A 14,472-nucleotide genomic window follows, 5' to 3' on the forward strand; every position below is an offset into this window, starting at 1 on the left:
TGGCTAAGATACAGAGCGACAAGCTCTACAAGAAGGACTACCACAAGTCCAAGCTGAAGTATCACACTCCAGTGGACATGTGGAGTGTAGTTCAAGCCAAGCAGGCCTCGACTGTTCAGACTATGATGGGATACAGACAGATCCAGCACACTAATCTGCTCCTCCCTGGTGCCATGAACCTGGAACTGGCTCGTAACATGCAGTTTATCGCCAGTGACGTATGTAGAAAACCCCACTTATTATTTTTATCAAGTTTTTATTTGTTAAGTCTTCACAGTATTGTTGAATGTTGTACGGAATCATGATGCAATAGATCATACCACGTTTCTTCTGTTTGCATTTTCCACTTCAGAATGAGTACAAGAAGGATTACGACAGCTACATGAAGGGAATCGGATGGGTTCCGATTGGTTCGCTTGATGTGGAAAAAGCAAAAATAGCCGGAAAAATTTTATGTGAGAAGCACTACCGTCAGCACCCCAGCAACTTTAAATTCACCAAAGACATGCAGTCGATGGATCTGGCTCTGTGCACTGCAAACAACCAGATTATGGATAAGGTACTGAGCAGAATGAACTTTTAATATTCTTTTAGGTATTAACTTCCTGAAAAGCAACAATTACTATTTTTTTTAATTTTCAGAAATCCTACACAAAAGACTGGGATAAAGACAAGACGTCAATCCACGTCATGCCAGATGCTATGGACATTGTTCTAGCCAGGGAGAACAGGAAACACTACAGTGAGGTATGCTGCCTTCATTTTACTGACCTTTTAGATAATTTTGTTTATTTCACATCTCTGTAGATGAACCAGATTTCATTTATTTTTCTTTGTTTTTTGCAGAAACTATACAAATTGGATAACGAGTTAGCCAAGAAGAAGGGCCATAATGTTCGTGCTGATGCTGTTGCAATTCAGGCCGCTAAAGTCTCCTCTGTTATTGCTAGTGACGTAAGTGTCTGTGTGGATCTATCATCTACATTACTATTCTTTTCTTTAACTTACCAGACTTTAGCAATAAAAAACTCTCATGCTTTCTGTTAGTACAAGTACAAGACAGGGTACCGTAAGCAGGTCGGTCACCACATCGGTGCCCTCAGCATCCGGGATGACCCTCTGCTCATGCTGGCTCTGAACTCGGCCAAGATCGCCAGTGACGCTCTGTACAAGAAGGACTTCAACAAGTCCAAGACCAAGTTCCACCTGCCAGTGGACATGTTGGCCTTTGAGCTTGCCAAGAAGAATCAGATTCAGGTCAACCATGCCAATTACATTACACGTCTGCACAACTGGACCTGTCTGCCAGACTCAAACGATGTGGTCCAGGCCCGACATGCATACAACATACAAAGTGATGTAAGTATGAATCTCTGTGCTTTTAAAAACTTTTTTTTGGTAATAATACAAAATAACAAACCTTGTGCTTTGTCCAGAATATGTATAAGGAGGATATGAAGATGATGCAGGGCATCGGATGGGTGCCTATAGGCTCACTGGATGTTGAGAAGGCGAAGAAAGCTGCTGAGGTCCTGAGTGAGAGAAAGTACCGTCAGCATCCAAGCAACTACAAGTTCAAATGCACCACTGAGGACATGCCCATGGCACTGGCTAAGGCCAATGCTCAAATTATGAACAAGGTATAAAACTGACCTGTTTCCTTACATTTTGTTTCTAGTTTCACTTTTTTTTTATGTTTTTTTTCTCCAGATAACTGATAAATATATGGAAGACATAACATAGCAGCATTTGATGCAAACAAATAAATGGAAAGAATATTATTTAATACAAAATTATTATTTTAAACAAATAACCACAGCATTTACTAATGCATGTATTTATCTGGACACAGCCCACTTTAAAATGAGTCATTCTGACTGGAACAATACAGAATATTTACTAAACAGAGTCAAAAAGGTTCTCTCCTTGGCTGTTTTTACATCATTAAATCATATTAAGTTACTCTGAACTAAGTCGGATCTAATCTGTCATGTTTGTATCTGGTTTATTAAAAATATTGTTTGAGTGATGACTAAGGCAACATGAAATCCTCACAGAAAGCCTATACTGAAGCCTGGGACAAAGACAAGACCAGCGTTCACGTCATGCCTGATGCCATTGACGTCGTTCTGGCCAAAGCAAACAAAGTCATCTACAGTGAGGTGAGTCCTTTTACCGCTGAGCAAAAAGTTGCTCCAGTTGAAACGTCACGCTTTGTCGTACATTTTAAAGAAGATGCCTGAACATGTGTTTTGTTTGTCTGCACAGAAACTGTACAAGCAGGCGAATGAAGACGCCAAGAAGAAAGGATATGACATGCGCAATGATGCCATTTCAATTAAAGCAGCAAAAGCCTCCAGGGATATTGCCAGCGATGTAAAATATATTTTTTATTTTCTAACTAATTTGTCTGCTTACTGACACTAATTTGAATATTTAACAATGCAAAATACTACAGTTATCTAATTTGTGGATGTGTTGTTTTGTTCTTCATTTTCAGTACAAGTACAAGACAGGATACCGTAAGCAGGTCGGTCACCACATCGGTGCCCGCAGCGTGCAGGACGACCCTCTGCTCGTGCTGGCTCTGAACTCAGCCAAGATCGCCAGCGATGTTCTGTACAAGAAGGACTTCAACAAGTCCAAGACCAAGTTCCACCTGCCAGTGGACATGCTGATTCTTGAACTGGCCAAAAAGAACCAGATCCAAGTCAACGACTTCAACTACAGAACCCACCTGCACCAGTGGACGTGTCTGCCGGACTCCAACGACGTGGTCCAGGCCAGGCATGCGTATGACCTACAGAGTGATGTGAGTGCTGTTTCCTAAAGCTTTGTTTTGCTTATAAAACAAAATAAAAAAAAGGGGGGGGTTCCCACTTAACCATGTTTGTTTTGTCCAGGCTGTGTACAAAGAGGACCTAAGGTTGATGCAGGGTATCGGATGGGTGCCTATAGGCTCACTGGATGTCGAGAAGGCGAAGAAAGCTGCTGAGGTCCTGAGTGAGAGAAAGTATCGTCAGCATCCAAGCAACTTCAAATTCAAGTGCACCTCTGAGGACATGCCAGTAGTGCTCGCTAAGGCCAATGCACAGATAATGAACAAGGTATGCTTTCATAAACCCTTTAAGTGCAAATTTAATTCATCCACTATAATTGTCCCAAAAGAAAATTGTTTGTCACGTTCAATGAGTACATATTTTTGCATTTATCCACATCTGCAGAAAGCCTACATTGAAACCTGGGAGAAAGAGAAGACCAAGATCCATGTCATGCCTGACGCCATGGATGTGCTTCTTGCCAAAGCTAACAGTTACAACTACAGCTTGGTAAGATTTCTTTAATGCTACCAATCTTTATATAAATATATATAATTATGTACATTTTTTTTACATCATATGTGTTTAATGAAAACTCCAACTTTTATATTTGAAACAAAATATTAGTCATTATTATATATGCAATGTTTTTGATGATTTTCAGAAAAGGTACAAGCAGGAAAATGAAGACGCCAAGAAGAAGGGCTATGACATGCGCAACGATGCCATTTCAATCAAAGCAGCAAAGGCCTCCAGGGATATTGCCAGCGATGTAAAATGTTCTCCTTTTCTGTCCTTGTTGTTATAAACTATTCTAAAAATGAGACAAATGCACAAACACGTTCCTAATGAAGCAGTTTAACAATGCAGAATTGTTAATAATACAGTTGCTTTAATATACCGTAGCTCTCATTTATGGACAAGTTGTTTTGTTCTTCGTTTTCAGTACAAGTACAAGACAGGATACCGTAAGCAGGTCGGTCACCACATCGGTGCCCGCAGCGTGCAGGACGACCCTCTGCTCGTGCTGGCTCTGAACTCAGCCAAGATCGCCAGCGATGTTCTGTACAAGAAGGACTTCAACAAGTCCAAGACCAAGTTCCACCTGCCAGTGGACATGCTGAACCTGGAGCTGGCCAAGAAATGCCAGATCCAAGTCAACGACTTCAACTACAGAACCCACCTGCACCAGTGGACCTGTCTGCCGGACTCCAGTGACGTGGTCCAAGCCAGGCATGCTTATGACCTCCAGAGTGATGTGAGTATATGTCTTTACGAGTTCTGTGGAAAGTTGATTCAGTTCTAAACTATAAATGTGTATCATTTTTACCTCATTGGGCACTATTCATCTTGTGTTTTACATATGTTTTGTCCAGGCTGTGTACAAAGAGGACCTAAGGTTGATGCAGGGTATCGGATGGGTGCCTATAGGCTCACTGGATGTTGAGAAGGCGAAGAAAGCTGCTGAGGTCCTGAGTGAGAGAAAGTATCGTCAGCATCCAAGCAACTTCAAATTCAAGTGCACCTCTGAGGACATGCCTGTAGTGCTGGCTAAGGCCAATGCACAGATAATGAACAAGGTATTACACCAAAATAGGCAATTCAATTGATTATTCATATCATATTGGAAAAATATCATGTAAATTCTTGTACTTTTGTTATTCTAGAAAGCATACATCGAAGCCTGGGAGAACGAGAAGACAAAGATCCACGTCATGCCTGATGCTATGGACATTCTGTTAGCCAAAGCCAACAATGTCAACTACAGTGTGGTACGTTGAAGCTAAACAGATGTTGGCAACAATACTCTGTAGCACTTCAAGTAGTAAATGCTTACACTTTATGTTTGTTTGCAGAAAAAGTACAAGCAGGCAAATGAGGATTCAAAGAAGAAGGGCTACGACCTGCGTGGCGATGCTGTATCCGTTCTTGCAGCCAAGGCATCTCGAGACATTGCCAGTGATGTGAGTGATTTTTCATCTTGGATAATTATCTTATAGGAGGATGCATAGTTCGACTAATATTCAAAGTAATGTCAAGCTAAATAAATTAAAGCTAGATATTGATTCCAAAATGCTATTTTATGTGTTTTATATGTACTAAATGTTTCTCTTTTTTCAGTACAAGTACAAGACAGGATACCGTAAGCAGGTGGGTCACCACATCGGTGCCCGCTGTGTCCAAGATGATCCTCTCATCATGCTGGCTATAAACTCAGCCAAGATCTCCAGCGATTTTCTGTACAAGAAAGACTTCAACAAGTCCAAGACCAAGTTCCACCTGCCAGTGGACATGCTGGTTCTTGAACTGGCCAAAAAATGCCAGATCCAAGTCAATGACTTCAACTACAGAACCCACCTGCACAACTGGACGTGTCTGCCGGACTCCAACGACGTGGTCCAGGCCAGAACTGCATATGACCTCCAGAGTGATGTGAATATTACTTTCAAATTTGTTTGTAAACTCCTCTGGTTTTGTTTTTATGTATGGCATAAATCAAATTATCTGTTGTTGTGCATTGCAGGCTGTCTACAAAGCTGACCTGAAGTGGCTGCAGGGTCTGGGCTGGGTCCCCATTGGCTCACTTGATGTGGAAAAAGCCAAGAAGGCTGGAGAGATCTTGACTGACAGGACGTACCGCCAGCATCCCAGCACTATTCATTTCACTAGCCCCATTGACGCCATGGATATTGTGCTGGCAAAGAATAATGCCTTGACGATGAACAAGGTAAAACCTATAATCCACATTTGGAAACTGTTGCATTTTCATTTTTCTCTGGTAGAAAGTTTCAAGTAAGATGTAATATTTTTGTGGTTTGCTGCAGCGCCTCTACACAGAAGCATGGGAGAACGAGAAGACCAAGGTGCACGTCATGCCGGACACTCCTGAGATTATTCTCTCTCAACAAAATGCTATCAACATGAGCAAGGTTAGTCAAATTCTTTATAACAAATTTTAAATAGAACAATCCTTTTTGATTTCTGACCTTAGCAACAATCATTTCAATAAGATCAGTTTTTGTCTTGCAGTTTTGATTAGTTTGTATTTATGGTCATTTTTATATGATTTGGAGGCAAATGGTAAGTTTGTTTACCTTTTTAGTTCACGCTGACTAGAGAAAACAGAGACTAGATTATTGTTCTGGGTTCTGTGACATTGTTAGTAGTTTTTGAAAAACTTTGAAACGTTTGTTTCTTTTCTCGCAGAAACTTTACAGACAAGGTTTTGAGGAGACCATCAGTAAAGGCTACTTCCTTCCTCCAGACTCCGTCTCTGTCAAGGCTGCTAAAGCTTCCAGGGACATCGTCAGCGATGTGAGCAACCCATACAGTTTACTGTGTCTATTGTATTCATTTGCCGCTATAATGTGAACAATGTCTTAGTTGTGTAATCAACAATTTTCTTGTCAATTCATCAGTACAAGTACAAGACAGGATACCGTAAGCAGGTTGGCCACCATGTTGGTGCCCGCTGTGTCCAAGATGATCCCCTCATCATGCTGGCTCTGAACTCAGCCAAGATCGCCAGTGATGCTCTGTACAAGAAAGACTTCAACAAGTCCAAGACCAAGTTCCACCTGCCAGTGGACATGCTGAACCTGGAGCTGGCCAAGAAATGCCAGATCCAAGTCAACAACTTCAACTACAGAACTCGCCTGCACCAGTGGACCTGTCTGCCGGACTCCAATGACGTAGTCCAGGCCAGGAAAGCCTATGATCTTCAGAGTGATGTGAGTCCCTCTGTGGCTTTTTCTTTATGTCACATTACTGTTTTTTGTGTTATCTAAAATTTGAGCTTTTTTCTCGCAGGCTGTATACAAAGCTGACAAGGATGAGGTCATTGGCGTAGGGTGGATCCCCATTGGTTCCCTGGATGTGGTGAAGGCCAAGCATGCTGCAACGATTCTCAGCGATCATCTGTACAGGCTGAAACCAAACACACTGAAGTTCAAGACCGACATGACCTCCATGCCCATGGTCCTAGCTAAAACTAATGCTGAAACCATTAATAAGGTAAAGAGTCGCACATTCTCATTTTGGAATTCTGTTCATTCGTTATGCCCCTTCTCAGTGTTTATGTTTTTTTTTTTTAATCTCCACAGAGAAACTACATCGCTGCATGGGAAGCAGATAAAATCAAGACCCATGTGACCCCTGACATTCCTGAAATATTGCTTTCTAAAGCTAATGCCTACAACATCAGCAATGTATGTGTGATCGCTTTTCAATGATTTCGCCTTTTCTCGTTCCTTTTACCGTCTACATTTAATTTATGTTGCTTCTGTGTTTTTGCAGAAAATCTACAGGGAGGCAGTTGAGAAGATGTTCCGAAAGGGCTATAATATGATGCCCGATGCTGTCTCCGTTATTGCTGCCAAACATGGAAGAAATATCATAAGTGATGTATGTGTCATGTTACTCCATACTTTTATGACTTATTTTTAATCCATGCATGTTTCTATGTTTTTAACTAAAATTGTGCTTTATCTCTACACAGTACAAGTACAAGACAGGATACCGTAAACAGCTTGGGCACCACATCGGCGCCCTCAGTGTCCAGGATGATCCTCTCATCGTGCTGGCTCTGCACTCAGCCAAGATCGCCAGCGATGTTCTGTACAAGAAGGACTTCAACAAGTCCAAGACCAAGTTCCACCTGCCTGTGGACATGCTGAACCTGGAGCTGGCCAAGAAATGCCAGATCCAAGTCAACGACTTCAACTACAGAACCCACCTTCACAACTGGACCTGTCTGCCAGACTCCAACGACGTGGTCCAGGCTAGAAAGGCTTATGACCTCCGAAGTGATGCAAGTACAGTTAATTTACTATAATATCTTTGCTGAATATCCATCCGTCCATTATCTTTACTTGGTTCTTCCTTTTCGGATCACGGGGGTCACTGGTGCCCATATCCAGCCATCGCAGTGCAAGAGGCGGGGGACACACTGGACAGGTCTTCAGTCCATCACAGGGACACATAGAGACAAACAAGACAAACAACCATTCACTCTCTCACTCACACCTAGGGACAATTTAGAGTTACCAATCAGCCTAACATGCATGTTTTTGGTCTGTGGGAGGAAACCGGAGTACCTGGAGAAAACCCACGCATGCACAGAGAGAACATGCAAACTCCACCCAGAAAGGTGGCGACTCACCATGCCGCCCTGTTGCTGAACAGTGCATTAATGTTATTATTAGCTTTTAAAAAGACTATTTCTGACTCATTTCATGCTGCTTATAGGCTGTGTACAAGGCTGACATGGAATGGATCAAGGGAACTGGATGGGTGCCGATTGGTTCACTGGATGTGGAGAAGGCCAAGAAAGCAGCAGAGATCCTGACTGACAGGAAGTACCGGCAGCATCCCAGCAAATTCAAGTTCACTGCTAGCACAACGGACATGCCATATGCCCTCGCTCAGGCTAATGCTCAAATCATGAACAAGGTACCAAAGGCATTTGTTTATGAGTTCTTTTAATATTTACATTAAATACAATGTTTATGGGCCTAATTGATTGTTTGGCATCAAACTATACAGTACATGTAAACAATATATATTTTACATTTGGTTTACAGAAAGCCTACATCGAGGCCTGGGAGAAGGACAAGACCATGATTCATGTCATGCCGGACACTCCAGAAATCATTCTGGCCAAACAGAATAAACTCAACACCAGTCTGGTAATGAAGCAGCTTTTTGCACATTTATACAACCAAATGCTTTTGAGACTTATCTGTAATCGTATCTGCAATTGTTATATAAGCTATGCATCGTATTGAACTCATAGGGCAATGTGAAGAACTTAGTTGCACATAAAATATTTTTGAAAACTAACAACAATCTTTGTTTTTTTCCCCCCCAGAAATATTATCGTGAAGGTTTTGTTAACACCATCAACAAGGGTTACTTCCTTCCCAAAGATGCCGTTTCTGTTCTGGCAGCCAAAGCATCTCGTGATATCGTCAGCGATGTAAGTTTGTACCCCTTTGCCTTTTCACACTGTCATCTCTTAATTTTACAAGTTATTTCCGTATTGCTCGTTTTTTTTTTTTCCACTGCAAATTTTGTAGCATTGTATAAATATCAACGCAATAAAAAAAATTGATGGAAACGTTTTTATTTATCAAACTTCCAGTACAAATACAAGGCTGGTTTCCGCAAGCAGTGCGGCCATCACATTGGTGCCCTCAGTGTTAACGATGACCCGCTGATCTTGTTGGCTGCTCATGTAGCCAAAATCTCCAGTGACAATGTCTATAAGAAGGATTTCAACAAGACCAAGACCAAGTACCACCTCCCAGTTGACATGCTAACGATTGAACTGGCCAAGAAGTGCCAGCAACAAGTCAATGACTTCAACTACAGAACTCACCTTCACCAGTGGACTTGCCTGCCAGACTCCAACGATGTGGTCCAGGCACGAAAGGTCTACGAGTTACGGAGCGACGTGAGTACACGTTGAGCTTGATCTGCTTGTTTATTGTCCAGTAATCATATCCTGAGCTTTACCAGCATAAATCTTAAAGTTTCTAACATATTCTGATATCTCACGTATATCTGTGTTTAAGTTTAAATCTAAAAACAAACCAGGGGGATTAAACGTACTTTTGTCTTTTTAGGCTGTTTACAAAGCTGATCTGGAGTGGCTGAGAGGATGCGGCTGGTCGCCTCATGACTCTGTGGACGTTGTCAAAGTTAAACACGCTCAGACCGTTCTTAATGACAGACTCTACCGCCAGCACCCGAGCACCGTCAAGTTCACCAGCGTCGCCGACCTCCCAGCTATCGTCTTATCCAAGCAAAACGCTGACATCCTCAGTGACGTGAGTCTTTACGTCTTACCACAAATGTTTCTTTATATTAAATATTTAATTTGTTTATAAATTGTGATTTTTTTTTGTATTTGTTTTAATTTTTTTTCTTGTCTTTTAACAGAGGAAATATAGGGAAGTCTGGGACAAAGACAAGCTTGTCATACATATTCCACCTGACATCCCCCCTTACGAACTGGCCAAGGCCAATGCAATCAACGTCAGCAGTGTAAGTCTGTAATAATTTCAACTGAGATAACTAGATAATAATTCTGCCTACACTGAACTGCTTATTGGCTTGAAAATATTATCCCAAGTGTGAAAAGATATCCAAGTACTCTACATGTAAGTTTTAATTTTATTCTCCTTGTCCTGAGCAGAAGCTGTACACAAAGGCATGGGATGAACAAAAGGCTAAAGCTTGCAACGTCAAAGAGGACGCCATCTCTGTTCTAAGGGCCAAAGCTTCCAGAGACATCATTAGCGATGTAAGAACAAATCAATATATTAATCAATGATCTATTCTCTGAATTTCCATTTACGCTTTGCCTTATGTTTGTTTTAATAGTACAAGTACAAGACAGGATACCGCAAACAGGTCGGCCACCACATCGGCGCCCGCTGTGTCCAGGATGATCCCCTCATCATGCTGGCTATGAACTCAGCCAAGATCGCCAGTGATGTTCTGTACAAGAAGGACTTCAACAAGTCCAAGACCAAGTTCCACCTGCCAGTGGACATGCTGAACCTGGAGCTGGCCAAGAAATGCCAGATCCAAGTCAACGACTTCAACTACAGAACCCACCTGCACCAGTGGACCTGTCTGCCGGACTCCAATGACGTGGTCCAGGCCAGGAAGGTTTATGACCTCCAGAGTGATGTGAGTATATATGTGGAGAGTATTCCATCAAATTCTCTATTGCAAGTCATGAATCTCTTTAACTGCCTGGATACTTTATATTCATTTTTGAAAACAAATCTGTCGTCTTCCAGGCGGTGTACAGAGCCGATCTCGAGTGGATACGTGGCTGTGGATGGATGCCACATGAATGTGTGGATGTTATAAAAGTGAAACACGCACAAAAGATTCTGGCTGATGTAAGTTTTACACTTGTCTATCTCCACACCTAGTACAAACTCCTGAAATATAGTGTTCATTTTTTAAAATGTCTTGATTATAGTTAGTCATGTCTTTTATTTGATTGTTTGTTTGTTTTTTACTGCATACATCTTTTTTTTTTTTGTCACAGAGAGGCTACCGTGTCAAGTTGGATGAGCAGAAATACACGGTTCCTGTGGACAGAGTTGACCTGGCCTGTGCCAAGAACGCTGCTGACGTCTTGAACGAGGTGAGGCCAAGTTTTACACTATTAGCATGTTTGAATATGAAATAACTCAGATGTTGCAGTTTTAGCTTTCCAATGCGTTTACTAACTAACTTTGGGTTTCTGTCTTTGTTCAGGCCAAATATCGTGAGGCTTGGCACCAGGACAAGACCAAGTACTCCCTGGTGGACAGCCCAACTCTTGCCACAGCCAGAGAGGTGGCGAAAAACGTTCACCCGGTAAGATATTCATTTGAAACATTTGCTTTATATATTTTGCTATTCTCTCCTTTAAACCCATAATTTTTTTTTAGATATGCAATGAAAAAGTTATATTTATGTCTTTTGTAGAAACTGTACACAGAAGCATGGGACAAGGTGAAAGCCACAGGATACTTCATGCCTCCAGATGCCGTCCCCATCAAACAGTGCATATCTACAACCAAAGTGCAGAGTAAAGTGAGTACTGGCACAAAGTTATACAAGTTTTTATACACTAAGAACACCACTCAGAACTTATTTAACCGAGAACCCAATAACAGAGAAAATTGTTTTTGTTTATTTTATAGCATAAGTACCTGGAGGGATACCGCAAACAGCTCGGCCATCACATCGGAGCCCTCAGTGTCCTGGATGATCCTCTCATCGTGCTGGCTATGAACTCAGTCAAAATCGCCAGCGATGTTCTGTACAAGAAGGACTTCAACAAGTCCAAGACTAAATTCCACCTGCCAGCTGATATGCTGAATCTTGAACTGGCCAAGAAATGCCAGATCCAAGTGAATGACTTCAACTACAGGACTCGCCTGCACCAGTGGACATGTCTGCCGGACTCCAACGACGTGGTCCAGGCCAGGAAGATTTACGAGCTCCAGAGCGATGTGAGCTGACAACATGTGGCTTGTCATGTCAATTTACTGAGTTGCTATGAAATGTTTTTAAATATAACGGTTTTTTTTTTATTCTTAGAATGCATACAAGGCAGATCTGGAATGGATTCGCGGTTATGGCTGGGTGGCAGCTGACTCTGTTGAACACGTCAAAGTCAAAAAGGCTCAGGAAATTCTCAACGATGTATGTTGTTTTCCACTACTCTAAGACATTTTCTGTGTGTCTTCTGTTACATGTCGCCTGTTTTGTCTCACCTTGTTTGCTGTGATTTTTATCTGCAGAGGCTTTACACGAAAAATGCCAAAGAAGGATTTGGAAAATTCACCCTGGTTGTGGATCGTCCTGAGATTGTCTTGGCAAAAGTTAACGCTGCCAACCTCAGCGATGTAAGTAGCACAACAGTTTTAATGTTTTTGATTTTTAAACAATTAAGCAAAAATTCATATTTATGAGTAATAAATGAAGCAATAATTCTTTGTTTTTTTTATTGTAGCTGAAATACAAAGAAAGCTTCAATGCTGAAAAAGGTCATTACATTGGCTCAGATGACACTCCTCAACTGGCTCACAGCAGAGAGATGGCTAAGACCATCAGCGAGGTAATTTAAACAACTTACGTTTCTTTATTTCTTTTACATGCACTGTGATTTATTTGCCTCTTTTAAATTTTTGCAACATTTGTTGGTGTTTTCAGAAATTGTACAAATCTCAATGGGACCACTCCAAGGCAACGGGCTACCAGCTGAACCATGAGTACATCCCCCTGGTCAGCGGCAAAAAGGGCAGGGAGATTGCTAGTGATGTAAGTATGCTTACTTTTAGACTTATTATTATAAGGCAGAATCACACAAGATCATATAATCTGTTATTTAATCATATAATATGTAAGTAAAATAATTTTTGAACAATAGGTCAAGTACAAGATTGCCCATGAGAAAGCCAAAGGTCACTACATGGCTGGAACCCTGGTGGATTTCCCTGAGGCCGTACGCTGTGGACAGCAGGAGAAGAATAAGCCGATGGTAAGACACCGATTCTTTCTGTTCATTTTGTGGTTTACAGCTTTACAAGAAAACGCGAGACAGACGCTAACACAGCAAGATATCCATATTATTTTATTTTATTTATAGGTTTATTCATTTTGTAAAAGCAAAACAATTCAATATACAATAAGAAATACAATCACAAATAAAATGAAAGGCAGCCGAAAGAAGAAAAAAATCTTATAATATCTGCCCCTTTTTACCAAAAAATTAATTCAAACAATAATAATCTTCAAATAACAAAAACAAAACAACTCCTTTTCACCAATACACATTAAGCTATTTTATATTTTTTTTAACAAACCAACTTTGACCATTTTCTTAAATATAAACATTGATCTGGCATTTTTCACATCACTCTCCAGATTATTCCATAATCTAATTCCCTGGATTGAGGTAGACCTTTCCTTCAGACTAGTTCGAAATTTATGTTTCAGAAATGTAGAGGAAAGGGTCCTCAGATCGTTGAATTTTTATTAGTAATTTTATTCTGAAGGGGCACCACTTGCTTTCCGGTTCTTAAGCAAGAAAATGATTAAATCAGACTCAAGTTTTCGTGCTCTAGTGAGTTCTTTTCATATTAAATTCAAATGTCATATATAATAAAAACACTTTGAGTCAAAGTACAAGTTTGTGGAGTTTATTATCGATTTTGGTGAATATAAGTGGTCAAAATAATGAGTACAGCTGAAGAATGAATAATGGCTTTAATTTGTCAACACGAGAAGAGGTTATGGAATTTTCTTCTCAACTTTATTATGGTGAATTATGAGGTTCAAAAGCAGAGTAAATTATCATCTATAAAGTTAACTAAATGAAGTATTTTGGCTAGATTTGATTTGTCAATTTAGGAAAACTTAATTCTAATTAATAATGATAACAACTCTGTCTTTTAACAAAATTTAATTGGATATTTATTATGAGCCCTATACATAACTGATAAAATATTATAATCTACCAAATCATGGAACTTCAATAACTTCAGATGATAAAATGATGGGTGACTGAAATGCTTCCTGGTAATAATTCTTACAGCTCTTTTCTGTAAAACAAAAATAGGATTTATAATTGTTTTGCACGCTTTCCCCCAAACATCAATACAATAAATTAAGTGTGGAACAATGATTGTGTTATACAACATATACAGAACTTTATCATTCATTAAGTCCCTTACTTTGTACATTACTGCAATAGGTTTAGCTATTTTTATTCTTACAGAATTTATGTGATGTTTCCATGTCAGCTTGTCATCGATGATAACACCCAAAAACTTCACCTGACTAACTCTACAAATCTCGACACTCTCGCCTCTAAATGGAACATGGACAGTTCTCTATCTATTACTGAATATCATATAGTTAGTTTTATCTAAATTTAATGATAATTTATTAAGTTTAAACTAAGTTTTTTTTTTTTACAAATTCTGTCTGCATCAACTCCAACACCTATATCTTTACCCAAACAAAAAAAAAGTAGTATCATCTGCAAATAAAATAAATTTAAGGAGTCCTGACACATTTACCAAGTCATTCACATAAAAATAAATAACTTTGGTCCAAGCACAGAACCCTGAGGAAC

General features: G+C 40.3%; 1 protein-coding gene across 9 annotated transcripts in view; it reads left to right on the forward strand.

Moving 5' to 3' along the window:
* The window catches only part of neb (nebulin), a 62,380-nt gene that overhangs the window by 8,588 nt on the left and 39,320 nt on the right, over window positions 1–14,472 (forward strand). For 8 of the 9 annotated variants that reach the window (XM_037686789.1, XM_037686791.1, XM_037686793.1 and 5 more), the window contains exons 17-59: window positions 9–218; window positions 353–559; window positions 643–747; window positions 847–954; window positions 1,048–1,359; window positions 1,437–1,640; window positions 2,058–2,162; window positions 2,269–2,376; window positions 2,501–2,812; window positions 2,904–3,107; window positions 3,225–3,329; window positions 3,484–3,591; window positions 3,766–4,077; window positions 4,196–4,399; window positions 4,487–4,591; window positions 4,676–4,783; window positions 4,941–5,252; window positions 5,344–5,547; window positions 5,645–5,749; window positions 6,027–6,134; window positions 6,239–6,550; window positions 6,630–6,833; window positions 6,923–7,027; window positions 7,116–7,223; window positions 7,318–7,629; window positions 8,067–8,270; window positions 8,402–8,506; window positions 8,689–8,796; window positions 8,962–9,273; window positions 9,446–9,649; window positions 9,762–9,866; window positions 10,018–10,125; window positions 10,206–10,517; window positions 10,631–10,735; window positions 10,888–10,986; window positions 11,100–11,201; window positions 11,313–11,420; window positions 11,531–11,842; window positions 11,931–12,035; window positions 12,134–12,238; window positions 12,346–12,450; window positions 12,546–12,653; window positions 12,763–12,873. In XM_037686789.1, the coding sequence (XP_037542717.1) occupies window positions 9–218; window positions 353–559; window positions 643–747; window positions 847–954; window positions 1,048–1,359; window positions 1,437–1,640; window positions 2,058–2,162; window positions 2,269–2,376; window positions 2,501–2,812; window positions 2,904–3,107; window positions 3,225–3,329; window positions 3,484–3,591; window positions 3,766–4,077; window positions 4,196–4,399; window positions 4,487–4,591; window positions 4,676–4,783; window positions 4,941–5,252; window positions 5,344–5,547; window positions 5,645–5,749; window positions 6,027–6,134; window positions 6,239–6,550; window positions 6,630–6,833; window positions 6,923–7,027; window positions 7,116–7,223; window positions 7,318–7,629; window positions 8,067–8,270; window positions 8,402–8,506; window positions 8,689–8,796; window positions 8,962–9,273; window positions 9,446–9,649; window positions 9,762–9,866; window positions 10,018–10,125; window positions 10,206–10,517; window positions 10,631–10,735; window positions 10,888–10,986; window positions 11,100–11,201; window positions 11,313–11,420; window positions 11,531–11,842; window positions 11,931–12,035; window positions 12,134–12,238; window positions 12,346–12,450; window positions 12,546–12,653; window positions 12,763–12,873 (7,305 nt within the window). The remainder of the gene's footprint in view (window positions 1–8; window positions 219–352; window positions 560–642; window positions 748–846; window positions 955–1,047; window positions 1,360–1,436; window positions 1,641–2,057; window positions 2,163–2,268; window positions 2,377–2,500; window positions 2,813–2,903; window positions 3,108–3,224; window positions 3,330–3,483; window positions 3,592–3,765; window positions 4,078–4,195; window positions 4,400–4,486; window positions 4,592–4,675; window positions 4,784–4,940; window positions 5,253–5,343; window positions 5,548–5,644; window positions 5,750–6,026; window positions 6,135–6,238; window positions 6,551–6,629; window positions 6,834–6,922; window positions 7,028–7,115; window positions 7,224–7,317; window positions 7,630–8,066; window positions 8,271–8,401; window positions 8,507–8,688; window positions 8,797–8,961; window positions 9,274–9,445; window positions 9,650–9,761; window positions 9,867–10,017; window positions 10,126–10,205; window positions 10,518–10,630; window positions 10,736–10,887; window positions 10,987–11,099; window positions 11,202–11,312; window positions 11,421–11,530; window positions 11,843–11,930; window positions 12,036–12,133; window positions 12,239–12,345; window positions 12,451–12,545; window positions 12,654–12,762; window positions 12,874–14,472) is intronic. The other variant, XM_037686797.1, reaches the window with a different exon arrangement.

Source organism: Nematolebias whitei, chromosome 13 (assembly GCF_014905685.2).
Source record: "Nematolebias whitei isolate Nwh7 chromosome 13, NemWhi1, whole genome shotgun sequence".
Lineage (NCBI taxonomy): Eukaryota > Metazoa > Chordata > Actinopteri > Cyprinodontiformes > Rivulidae > Nematolebias > Nematolebias whitei.